Source organism: Bufo bufo, chromosome 6, assembly GCF_905171765.1.
Source record: "Bufo bufo chromosome 6, aBufBuf1.1, whole genome shotgun sequence".
NCBI lineage: Eukaryota > Metazoa > Chordata > Amphibia > Anura > Bufonidae > Bufo > Bufo bufo.
The window spans coordinates 418,401,884-418,415,877 of NC_053394.1; the positions used below are offsets into that span (position 1 = coordinate 418,401,884).

At 44.9% G+C, this 13,994-nt stretch overlaps 1 protein-coding gene across 2 annotated transcripts in view; it reads left to right on the forward strand.

Annotated features, from left to right (window-relative positions):
- Window positions 1-13,994, forward strand: part of SLC39A11 (solute carrier family 39 member 11) — a 366,580-nt gene that overhangs the window by 263,295 nt on the left and 89,291 nt on the right. For both annotated transcript variants that reach the window (XM_040436819.1, XM_040436820.1), the window contains exon 6: window positions 8,749-8,913. In XM_040436819.1, coding sequence (XP_040292753.1) covers window positions 8,749-8,913 — 165 coding nt within the window. The remainder of the gene's footprint in view (window positions 1-8,748; window positions 8,914-13,994) is intronic.

Consider the following 13,994-nt stretch of genomic DNA (forward strand, 5'->3'; position numbering starts at 1 on the left):
CTCCTCCCATCTGCCTCCCATCTGCTTTGCCTGTTAACAGACAAGATCAGCCCCTGGTAAAAGAGACGGCTGAGAGGAAGGTTGTGGTGGTGGGGAGGTGTTAAAGCTGAGATCCTGAGTCTGATAAAACAACAGCTTCTAGACATCACAGGGACCTCCTGCTTTTCTGTAACAGTGATTTATCCCCCCTTACCAGTTTTTTTGAGCCCCCTAGAAGAAAACAAACGTAGCGAGAAGTGAGGTCACTGCATACAGTACCTGCAGAAGGGAAACACCCATTGCTTGTTAGAGAAATGCATCTAGCTGTGCAGCTGAAACAAGGGGTAATATGGCTGTAAGAGACTTTAGTGAAGCCCAAACTATACCTGCTGGTTCACAGTTATGATTGTACAAAGACGCACAGCCATTATGAAAATTTTGTTTGCATTTAGGAAGTAAATGAGCAATAACAAAATGAGTGCTTTTAAAGTGCTGCCTTTTTTCTAAAAACCTAATGCTTATATGCTTTAAACTCCGGAAGTGGTCAGATAAATGAAGTCTCCCTGGGAAACAAGTAAGTCGAGGATATTGTTTTAATCGTTAGCAAAATGAAACCCATCCCATCCATCATTCTGCACCCATTAACATCTGCCTTGTTAGAATATAATCCGTCATTAAGACAACCCATTGATCGGTCAGTGACTGGGGCTCTCGTACTTTTACTGCTCTCTTAACAACAGATCATTCAATGTGACAAACTCCAGCTGTATATGCTCTTGGTTCCTTTCAATTTCTGCAGTCTTTTCAATAAAAGTGATAGGTAGTCACTCGAATTGCCGCTCCGCTCTGCCTTCCATCATCTTAGTGCCTCGCTGTGCTATTTACTGTTTCCATTTTACATAGGTGGCACATAATGACCAGTTCCATCATTTTCTGGTCTCCTGGAATGACCGCCTGACCAAGATCTGTCCGTGATCCAAGTCTGCTGGTGACAGGGCTATTTGGTGGTGGTCCCTGGTACTTGAGGCGACTATATGGCCACCTACAATCAGCAAGTACAGTGGGGAAGGGGACAAAACTTGAGTGTCGATGCTTGATCTACCTTTTTTATTTATTCCTTATTTTTTTTTCGTTTCTTTGTTTAAACCATGCTGCAAAGCAGATCAATGATTGTGTCATCCGGTGATGGCCATGATTCACAGAGCTGGAGAACGGATATCGCAGTGATTGTTGGACCATGTCTGCGAGCACGCTTCTAGTGGAGCCTGACATTTTTTTCTTGCAGAATTCATGACACAATAATCCTAGGCACACAGTGGCACTGTTAGGCACTATATGGGCCTATAGCATGATCTTAGAGATCCATAATGCAGCCACATTCAAGTGCATATGCTATGGCTGCAACACCCAGACCCTCCTAGACCACGCATTGATCACCACTGAAGTGTGGGTGGCTGCTGCCCTGTATACTAATATGTGGCACCTATAGGCACTATATGGTCCGTTAGCAGGATTTGCGAGACCCGCACTTGTCATAGCTGTAACCCCAGACCCTTCCTCAGTTCTGTTAGACCAGACTTGGATCACCACTGAAGTGTGGGTGCCTGCTGCCGCTACAGTCTGGACGCTAAATTGCAGCTGTATTATGGCTGTCCGAAAAAAAAGTAAAAAAATTATTGTTCTAGAATCTAGATAATTCCTCTTTCCATTGCCATCGCCGTTAATTGTCTGTGCCATTGCCGCAATGTTTATTTGTCACGCATTATAATTTGTCAGTTTCTCCTGTCGCATTGTAATGCCTTATAATCAGCATCATCCATACATCCGGCCATGATGGGTGTCATAGTTGACGGGTTTTACTGCCATCCTGTAAAAGTATGATAGCATGATTTTGGTCCAGCGTTATAAGATTACCGTATATTTTGGACTATAAGACACACCGGACTATGAGATGCACCTAGGATTTAGATTAGAGGAGGAAAATAAGAAAATAAATATTTTTCATCAGACTGCAGATCAGACCCCAAAAATCAGACCCCCCCCCAAGTTCCATCAGACCCTCATCAGACCCCAAAGCTCCATCATCCTCAAATCAGATGCCCATCAGACCTCAGATCAGTTTACGTCTCCGTGTAAAGAGATATTTTAATTCTGAGCTGTCAGAAAGAGAACAACCACATGTTAACAGACTGCATTTCTCACGTGAATTTAAGCTTTTTGCCGCCTTGGGTGACTTTAGCTGTTGTATAACTTTTCCTCATTCCACCTCGTGTGAAGTCTCGTAACCTTCAGAGTAAAATCTCTGCTTTGGAGTCCCATAACGTCTCGGAGACTGCCAGGCTCCATGAGTGCAAAGTGCTAATTTATCATCTCCCTCCATATCCTTGGTTTGGTAAATGAATGTTCTAGGATGTAGTTTATTCCGTCTCTGGCGGAAAATAGGAACAAGTGTGCGATTTTCTTTTTTTTATTGCTAGTCTCTGTTTTACTTTCTTTAGGGTATGTTCACATTATTAAAATCTGTTGCAGAGTCGTTTTCCGCCACAAAATATGCAATGAAAAGGCCAACAATAGCTTTCCTCTGCCACCATGTGCAAATGACTGCATTTTTTTTTTTTTCCTGACGCCACATTGGGATCCGTTTCCGTAGTGGAATGTTACTTCTTAGAAGAGGATTGTTAGTGAATTTTGTATTAAAGTTAAAGGAGTTTTCGGGGAATTTATATTGATGACCTGTCCTCCTGGATAGGTCATCAATATCTGATCGGCAGGGGTCCAATGCCGATCAGCTGGTTCTCCGTGAGCACCGAAGCCTCTTCCTAGGCCATGTGACGTCACCATACATCGGTCGCGTTGCCTAGTTGCAGGTCAGCACCATTCAAGTCAGTGGGTCTCAGCTGCAATACTAAGCACAGCCACTATACGATGTATGGCGCTGTGCTTAGAAAACTGCCGGGAGACAGCTATGCGCACCAGAGCTCTGCTGAGTGCAGCGGCTGATCAGCAGGGATGCCGGGACTCGGATCCCCGCCGATGTGATAAGGATGACCTATCCTGAGGATAACCCCTTTAAAGATGGAGGAGAAAAAAAATACACCAGTGGTTTTAAAAGTGTTTTTAGCAGCATTTCCGCCACCAAAAACACTTTTTGAATTATCCTACCCAAGGGCTGAATAAGAACAATGATGGTGAATACGCTTCTAAAACCTCTTCTAAAAACTCTTGCAAATCCTCACCCAAAAACTTTTCTAAATAATGGTATAAATCCGCCACTAAATTAGAAATCTGCCACCAAAACAGACCTGTTATCAGCTACTAATCTGCTACAGATTTTGCTGTGTGAATTTAGCCTCAAACTGCAGTGCTGCTCTCTACATCCCCGAATTAAAGTGTCTTTTCCACCGGAATCACTGATCGTACAGAACTCTACATGGTAGTTGCAGTTGGATTGTGATTTTGCTATGACGCAGAAGCAATGTTGTGATGGCCATGCACATTAGATAAATTGCGGCCGATCCTGACGTGTATGGAGGCCTCTAGACTCTCTCTGATAGCAGATCGGGCCGTTGGATTGTAACTTGCTCAAACCTTCTGTTCTGGGAAAGGTAATTTGCAGCCAGACATGTTTGTGGTGGCTTGCTCACCTCTCCCCTTCCTGCATACATCCCAGAGCATGCATGTGTATGGAGGGGTCGGGAGAAAGACAGATAGTTCTCCAGTGTAGCCAGTCTCAGTCATAACAAGCGCCAAAAGACAATAAAACAACTTTTAAACATTTAAAGGCTTTACATGGGCAGATCGGAAATGTATGTGGTGGGCAAGCGATTGCCTGTCCCTCATGTACTTCACATGATGTCCGCAGTAGATCCTTGTTTATACAGAGGGATGTGCTCACATAAAAGAGCCCATCAGACAGGACGATGATCAGCTGAATGAATGAGTAAAAGTTCCTTTACGCTGCTGGCGGAGGTGGTAACAGGTCTTTCGTGTTCCCCAGGCGGATGGCTCTTCTTTATATTCACTGCCTATAATCCTCTAATTGGCAGCATACATCCTCCTATTAACGTGAGAGCAAATTGAATAAACCCTTGTGTCTATTCAGTGACGACGGTCTCAAAGCGAGCTTGCGGTCCTACACACGGAGCCACGTATCGCGGGACACTAGTGTGATAAAGAAGCGCGTGCCCGTCTGTGCAGATTCTCCGATTTGCAGTATGTGAACTCGAGCTTCAGAGGCTAATGCTATTAGTAAAGGAAAATTGCAAAACTAAACTAATCTGAACGAATTCATTTCCTGCTCGAAATGACGCTTTTCCTGATCGGCTGCAGGAATCCAGCCAACGCAGCAAGTCCTATCAACGTTTTAGAGCTCTGCAAGCGTGGGAACTATAACTCCCAGCAGGCAGCCTGGCAGGTGTAGATTCAGGATGCACGTTGCAGACTTTTTGGTTTAAAATTTTTGCTAATTCTGACAATTTTGGAGAAGGGAGGACGACTTATCGTGGACAAATGTGTGATGAGAAAGAGTTGGACAGGAGGTGGATGCATCAGATGGCTGCACAGAAAGCCCGTCATCTGGGTCCTGGAGAGCAAGTTCTTTCCTAAACATTTGACTTGACATTATACGCTCACTTCCTCCCGCGATATTGAGCCTTTACACCAACATTTGTATTTCTTTCACCCCCCGGGTACCACACAAGACTGTCCCTCTATTCCGCTGTTTGCAGTGTGAACGGCTCATTAAGTCCCTGTCATGTCTAATGCAAGAAGTCCATGGCTGAGAGCCCGCAATGTAATTGAAATCAAATGTATACAGAGAAAAGTTGCAGCACTCCATAAACAAGGCGCTAAAGTTTCATCCGTCTGCAAGGAAACAAATGGAAGTATCGTTCCCAGCATGTACGGCGAGCCTGGAGGAAATGACGCTGCGGAGATACGAGGCTCGACACGGGAGACCTGCAGGTCACGTATACAGCGAGACATACAGCGCTGTTACCAATAGCAGCCAGTTACATATACAGTAAAATTTATATATATATACAGTACAGACCAAAAGTTTCGACACACCTTCTCATTCAAAGAGTTTTCTTTATTTTCATGACTATGAAGGCATCAAAACTATGAATTAACACATGTGGAATTATATACATAACAAACAAGTGTGAAACAACTGAAAATATGTCATATTCTAGGTTCTTCAAAGTAGTCACCTTTTGCTTTGATTACTGCTTTGCACACTCTTGGCATTCTCTTGATGTCCTCCATTCATTTTTAATGGGGCCGGCGAAAATAGCCGACCGCAGAAATTTATGGGAGCGGGGGCCACGCATGTGCTGTACGCTCCCATTCACTTCTATAGAGAGCCGGCTTGGTGGTGGCCAGACCGGAGTCCTCCGGCCACCACCTTGCGGGGCTCCGTTCTCGATATAGGTGCGGGTCCCATGATGAGACAACCCCTTTAAAGAGGGTCTGCCCCCACTCCTGACATGCCTGTTTTGGTAACTGATTGCTCCACTTTTGTAATGCAAAGAAGGTCCAGCTGGGTGTTACCAGTTGGGAGTGTGTTTCTGCACAGTCTGACACTGGAAGCACTGATTGGATAGTGTCAGACTGTGCAGAGACACGCCCCCCACTGATAACACCCAGCTTGACCTTCATTGCAAACTGCTAGCAATTTGTTCATTCTTCTAACAGGAATAAGAGAGTCATAAGAATAGATGTTCCAGAATTGTTCTTACACAGGGAATTCAACAGGCATGTCAGGAGAGGGGACAGGTCCTCTTTAAAGGACTCCCTGGATGCACATTGGCTTGGTGCCTGCTCTGTGGTTTCCCTTTGAACCATTGTCTTATAGACATGGCTTCCCTTCCTGCTTGCCCATTAGGTCATCCCTCGTTACCCATTTGGACAGGATTGATCCCTCTCTGCCCATTGGGACAACATCCTCTTCCATTTGGACACCATTCAGTCCTTATTACCACTGGTCCAGTTTCCGCTGGAATGGATTATTTTACATCGACTGGTTTTTTGCGTCTTACATATTCTTTGCGTCCGAAGGTTTTCTGCTCCTCCGTGTGCGGAAAACATCATGCAGTCAGCCTAAAGCTGGCCGTACGCCATCAGATTAAAGGGGTTGTGCCAAGTATTAAAGTTATCCCTATCCACATAGTAGGTGTAACTAACTGATCACTAGGGAGACCCCCCACAAAGCATGGAGGTAGTTTTCCAGATGGACTGTGAGACTGAGCATGCGCCCTCCATTCCACCTCGGTGGGTGCTTTGGAGATAGCGGAGTCCCATAGAGAAGGATCAGAGAGGCAGGGTGCATGCTCAGCCTGCTGTTCCACCAGGACGGTAACATGGGACCCCTATTCTTGGGATCGGCAGAAGTCCCAGCGATCAGATAGTTATCCTCTATCCTGTGCATGGAGGGGAATAACTTTCATACTTGGCACAACCCCTTTAATGTTGGCCGTAGTGGCTAATATATATGGGGCCTCCTAATTCTACCCCCTGATGGTAGATGTTGGAGGAGGGTGGGATCGGGTTGTTGGATTTCAGCATGTCCAATTCTTTTGTTCTCATGGGAGATAAGCTGCCAGCATCCTACGCCCCTCTCCCTATTGAGAGCACACACTTCCGAGCATGCATGTGTATTGGGGGAGGATTTCGGAGACTTCACTCAATGCAAAAGGGACCACTTCAGTGAAAGGCACTGGTAGGTCATTGCCTTTCTTTCGGCCGTGCTGATTGTGCGTAATATATGATGTATCAGCAGCAGGGGGGCAGCGATGCAATCACGGGTGATGTGTTATTTCGGGATAAGTGCCAGGCTTTTAATGCCGCCATCAAGCTTGAAAGTACTGTTAAATCCATAATGGTACAAGGAGGATATATATATAATGAGTGCTACCCAGCCCTTGTTATGCTCCAGTACATAAATAGTGCCGCCTGATAATGACGCTGGCAGCAGTCCTATTGCATTTACTTGATTGTGGCTGCAGACGTGACCATCATAACAACACCTTCGGCTGAGGCTGGGATCATAGGAGCCTCGGAATAAATGTCCCATCTCCAAGATGTTGAGACAATGAGCAAAAAGCCACCCTGACCCTGCTCAGGAACGGGGACTGATCTTGTCTCCTCCAGCTCCTAGTTAGTGCATATTACTTATTGGAAGCTGCAAAGTGTGACGCATTATCACATTTCCTCTGGGAGTCACCTGGATGGTCGGCTAATTGGCAACGGATCAAAATACTGTCTGTTCCCGGGTCCTGAGACTTTGGAAGACGTAGGGAGAAGCAGCTGTCACAGGCGTCGTCTAAGTGTCAGAACTTGTGTTATAATGCCGCCTGAGGTGTCTCCCCTGCCTCCACATCGGCGGAGATAGGAATGAACCTCTGAGCAGCCACCAGTCTACGTTACAGGCGCCAGGAGCCGGGGTCTCACCCAGAGTTGATCCATCCAGCAGATTCTCATTTATGTGTGCCGTAGTCAGTGGATATATTTATTGCTTATGGGTTGTCAGGAATGAGGGTAGCTGTATACTTTATCCTGAAGGTCCAGATCCTGTGCTGGTGTACTCCTGGACAGGCCCTATCTATCCGATTGTAGTGGTGACATCAAGTCGACAACACGTGACTGCTGCAGCCAATTGCTGGCCTCAGAGGTGCAGTGATTGGCTATAGAGGTTGCATGTCGTCAACAAAAAAGTCACCACTGCAGCCAGATGGAGTACTGGATTAGCGTTGTGGGATCTGCCAGGTAAGTACTTACCAGTTCTTTATTGAATTAACTCCTGAATCAGACCACCCCTTTAATTAGAGACCTCCTGTCTCCTCTCCTGACATATATCATTGAAGTAAAAATATTCCTAATGGGAGGGGAAAAAAGATTTTAAAAAACAACTCTGGCACAATTTTTTTTTACAAGTCTGCATTATACTTGATTATTCCTCCTAGAAATGTATGAATACATTTTGACAATTGGATGTTACCAGTTGGGGGTATGTCCCTCCACAGACTGGCACTACGTAATCACTGCTCACAGTGTCAGACTGTATAGCAACACACCCCTTTCACAAGGGGATTGTAACACCCATTTATCAATTTCATCTTAAAGGGGTTGTCCTAGTTACATAAAAACCTTGGCAAATCCCTGTTAACCTCAAATAACAAGTGAATGGATACTGGCCTGTTTTCTTCCCTGTTTCTAAGAGCACTATGAACTGGTCCTCTCTCTGCTGATGTCATCTTCTTGGCTGCAGCGGTGATGTTCCGTGTACAGGTCACTGGTGCAGCCAATGGTTGGCCTCAGCCATGCATGGGATGTCTCTGCTGAGGCCAGTGATTGGCTGTAGCAGTGACCTGTGTGCATGGAACTTACCACTGCAGCCAGAAAAACAAATAGCAATGAGGACTGGAGCGCATCGCAGGACATAGCAGAGGAGTTTACAGAGGTTGCCCCATCTTTCAAGTAAGTCGGACAACCCTTTTAATTTTTAGGAGGAATAACAGAGGAACGTCACAATGCTGACGTGTGATACTCCACAATTTATGGGGAATGCAAGTATTACCCAGGCGTGTCTGGAGAGGCGACCGATCCTCTCCAAATGACCACTATTACAGTTTGAATGAAAAATCTGCTTTATGCGTAAAATATAAGAAATACATAAATATCTCTATTTTCTCCATTTATCTCGGGTGGCTGCATTTACCGATGGACAATGGTCAGGTCAATAACCTTAACTTGTTTTTGTGTCTCCTGCAGATAAAATAGAGAATGGGGATGTGCACCAGAGAAGGAGAGGGGTTCCTTCTCCACTAGCCGAGGACTTGTCCACGCCGGGCCCCCGGGATCCTTCGCACAACATGGGCAGTAGCTGGAGGCGGATTATGCTGCTGATCCTCGCCATTACCATTCATAACATTCCAGGTAGGAGATGAAACTTCATTACGTATGTTCTCTAGACCTGTGTTGCCAACGCCAGCTCGCGGTATATAATCGGAGGTGTCAGGCGTCTTTCACACTGCCGGTGCAGCCTTTCGGCAAAGTGGTTCCGGTTTAGAATGCTGGGATTCGTCCACAACTTTCGCCCGACTGATTTTCGGCCTGGTTTCGGACGTATCTCCAGCGGACCCCATTTTAGTTAATGGGGCCGGAAAGCATTTCGGCAGCGTCCGGCAATGCCAGATCCAGCAGGCAGTTCCCAGATGCCAGATCTGTCAATGCAGATGTGAAACAAGTCGACCATACATGTCCAAGGTGAACCACACATGTCTCCAGCCAGACATGACATTTATTATATCTCCAGAATCCCCAGGGTCTAGAAGTGTGTTAAGCACTTTTCTTCAGCAGTTTGTCCTACAGACCTGTTGGTGTGCATTCTGCAGAACCAAGAAATGTGCATCAGACTCGATATCTGATGAACCTGGCCTGGACTCCCGGTCTTCTTCCTATTACTACAACGTGCTCCATGGGTTCTCATCACCTTCTCCCTTAGGTCCCTTGCAGTGTCCTCATTGCCTCACCCCTCTGCTTTCTGTTGGGTGCAGTGAGACACAAGAAAAGCCCACACTGTGCAAGAATAATGTCCTCCTCCGTATATCAAGAAGTACAGTGAACTGAAGATTCTGTGGGGGCATCGGTAGGAGAAGGTCCTGGCAGTGTCATAAGTTGTGAGATGTCTCCTATCATTGTATAAGCACTGGTAAAAACAAAAAACAAAGTGCTCATTCAGCGAGCCACGGAGATTCCGGTGCAGAGGATGGGAGTGGTAGTGGCCCTGATGAAGTGTTGTGTCACGGTGTACTCCCTCAGGCCGTTGCTTCCTGGGGATCGGTGCAATGGAAATGCAGCATTGAAGGATGAGGCCAGAATTAAATGTAACAAAGTGCAATGTAGAACTTCAAATATATTCAATAGCAGCAATTCCCAAGTGCAATTCTCTCTGGCATCAGTAAGGATGAAGAAGGCAGGTTGGTTGGCTGCAGTTTAGCACAATGTAGTACTGGCCTAGTAGTATTCTGGTGATGGGTGTCTTAATCGTAGTCCCTCACCTCACCTTGTCTTTAATGCTGGTTTACTCTGTTGTCTATCTTCTCAAGGGTCCACTTGAGGCTTGTAGTAAGTTGATCTTTCTGGAGAATCTTTTCCAGGAGCAGGAGCTCTGCAGTGTGCTTCCTCTCCACACTGTGACTGTTCTGGAAATCCCCATCCTGGCAGGAAGCAGGACCTGCCCACAGCTACATGAGGGGAGGTACAGGGTGGTTAACCCTGTTCCTGTCAACCATTGCCCTCCATTGTTTATTATGGCAGAAAACATACAGTAAAGAGCGAAGAAGCAGCACATGGCCTCCACCTCTGGGACCCGCACCTACAACAAGAACGGAGCGGGGAGAGATGTGGCTAGAGGACCCCGGATTTCCCAGGGTCAGTCCACCACCAAGCGCTGCTCCCACAGAAATGAAAGGTAGCACGCTTGGCTCCTGCTCCCATTCATTTCTATGGGGCCGACGGAAATACCCGAGCCAGCGCTCATCTATTTTCGGCGGCCCCATAGAAATGAATAGAGGGCGGCTGCGCATGTGCAGTGTGGCCTCCCTTCATTTCCCCGCTCCATTCTCATTGTACGTGCGGGTCCCAGAGGTGGGACCCGCACATATCAGACAATGGGAACATATCCTAGAGATATGCCCCCATTGTCTGAGATGGTAAAACCCCTTTAAGATGCAACAGTGTGCACCAGAGAATGCCCCAAAATGTTGGTGGTCTAAAGTAAAGCCAACTAATATGTGGTCTAAAGTCCGGGGTGACTAGACTGGGTAAAGGTGAACCTAATTCCTCACCCAGCCTTGTCACCTGCCCCACTGTGGGGGCCTGTTCTTCTGTGCTGTATGTGTGCGAGGATGTAATACTGCTTCTCATATTCTTTATTCTTTAATAAATCGTTTGATGCATGTATCTTTACAGAGGAAGATGTTCTAAGTTTGCTGTCTAAAGTGAAGACAAATAAGTCACAGGGGCCTGATGAGATACACCCAAAATTATTAAAAGAGCTTAGTGGGGAGCTGGCAAAACCGTTAACAGATTTATTTAACCAATCATTAGTAACAGGAGTCGTCTCGGAAGATTGGAAATTGGCAAATGTCGTGCCCATTCACAAGAAAGGTAGTAGGGAGGAATCGAGCAACTATAGACCAGTGAGTCTGACATCAATAGTAGGCAAATTAATGGAAACCCTATTAAAGGATAGGATTGTGGAACATCTAAAATCCCATGGATTGCAAGATGAAAAACATGGGTTTACTTCAGGGAGATCATGTCAAACAAATCTTATAGATTTTTTTGACTGGGTGAATAAAATAATAGACGGTGGAGGTGCAGTAGACATCGCATATCTAGATTTTAGTAAGGCTTTTGACACTGTCCCACATAGAAGACTTATCAATAAACTGCAGTCATTGAGCATGGACTCCCATATTGTTGAGTGGATTAGGCAGTGGCTGAGTGACAGACAACAGAGGGTTGTAGTCAATGGAGAACATTCAAAACAAGGTCATGTTACCAGTGGGGTTCCACAGGGATCTGTACTGGGACCAATTTTGTTTAATATCTTCATAAGTGATATTGCAAAAGGCCTCGCTGGTAAGGTTTGTCTTTTTGCTGATGACACAAAGATATGTAACAGGGTTGATGTTCCTGGAGGGAAATGCCAAATGGAAAAGGATTTAGGAAAACTAGAAGAATGGTCAGAACTCTGGAAACTGAAATTTAATGTGGATAAGTGCAAGATAATGCACCTGGGACGTAAAAACCCAAGGGCAGAATATAGAATATTTGACACAGTCCTGACCTCAGTATCTGAGGAAAGGGATTTAGGAGTAATTATTTCAGAAGACTTAAAGGTGGGAAGACAATGTAATAGAGCAGCACGAAATGCCAGCAGAATGCTTGGATGTATAGGGAGAGGTATAAGCAGTAGAAAGAGTGAAGTGCTTATGCTGCTCTACAGAACACTGGTGAGACCTCACTTGGAGTATTGTGCGCAGTACTGGAGGCCATATCTCCAGAAGGATATAGATACTCTAGAGAGAGTTCAGAGAAGAGCTACTAAACTAGTACATGGATTGCAGGATAAAACTTACCAGGAAAGGTTAAAGGACCTTAACATGTATAGCTTGGAAGAAAGAAGAGACAGAGGGGATATGATAGAAACTGCTAAATACATAAAGGGAATCAACTCGGTAAAGGAGGAGAGCATATTTAAAAGAAGAAAAACTACCACAAGAGGACACAGTTTTAAATTAGAGGGGCAAAGGTTTAAAAGTAATATCAGGAAGTATTACTTTACTGAGAGAGTAGTGGATGCATGGAATAGCCTTCCTGCAGAAGTGGTAGCTGCAAATACAGTGAAGGGGTTTAAGCATGCATGGGATAGGCATAAGGCTATCCTTCATATAAGATAGGGCCAGGGACTATTCATAGGATTCAGTATATTGGGCAGACTAGATGGGCCAAATGGTTCTTATCTGCCGACACATTCTATGTTTCTATGTTTATTATGATGTGTTTGTTTTTGTGGGAAAGCAGCTAACCATCCAGCTTGACCCCATAATTGCCAGTGGGAATAATACGGTAAATAGCTTAATTGTGTGACTTGATGAGTAAGTGATCTGAACACTGATAATGTGCCAGGAGCATCTCCCGGCAGACCAGAGTCAATTACAGAGATTTTCGTAGCAAGTGGAAGACTCGTAAGATCAAACTTGACTTTTTTAGTGGTCCTGCAATAAGAATTTTCAGTAGTATCTATCTATCTATCTATCTATCTATCTATCTATCTATCTATCTATCTATCTAATATATATCTACCTAGCTATTATCTATCTACCTATTTATCTATTATCTATCTATCTATCTATCTCAACACTTTCGGTTTTGCTTGAGCTGAACTCAAAGATCTGAAACATTTTCTACCCACACAAAAGACCCATTACTCTCAAATATTGTTCACAAATCTGTCTAAGGGTCCATTCACACGTCCGTAGTGCATTGCGGATCCGCAATACACCCGGCCGGCACCCCCATAGAACTGCCTTTTCGTGTCTGCAATTGCGGACAAGAATAGAACATTTTTTTTCGTGAGCCGCGGACCGGAAGATCGGGGCCGCACTCCGGAAATGCGGATGCGGATAGAACACTGTGTGCGGTCTGCATCTCTTCCGGCCCCATAGAGAATGAATGGGTCTGGATTCGTTCCGCAACCTTGTGGAACGGATCCGGACCCATTCTACGGACGTGTGAATGGACCCTAAATCTGTGTTAGTGAGCCCTTCTCCTTTGCCGAGATAATCCATCCAACCTCACAGGTGTGGCATAACAAGGTGCTGATTAGACAACATGAATGACTGCCCACAATAAATAGCCACTCTGAAATGTGCAGTTTGATCACACAGCACAATGCCACAGATGTCGCAACGTTTTAGGGAGCGTGCAATTGCCATGCTGACTGCAGGAATGTCTACAAGAGCTGTTGCCCGTGCAATGAATGTTCATTTCTCTGCCATAAGCCGTCTCCAAAGGCGTTTCAGAGAATTTGGCAGTACATCCAACCAGGTCACAACCGCAGACCACGTGTAACCACACCAGCCCAGGACCTCCACGTTCAGCTAATGCAAAATGGGAGCAAAACCAAAAGTGTTGCGTTTATATTTTTGGACAGTGTATTTATCTAATATCTATCTATCAATCATTTATCTATCTATCCAATCTTATCTATCTCATATCTATCATTATTCTATCTATCTATCTATCTATCTATTATCTATCTCCTATCTATCTATTATCTATCTATCTATCTATCTCATATCTATCTATTATCTATCTATCTATCTATCTATCTATCTATCTATCTATCTATCTATCTATTATCTATCTATCTATCTATCTATTATCTATCTATCTATTATCTATCTATTATCTATCTCCTATCTATCTATTATCTATCTATCTAT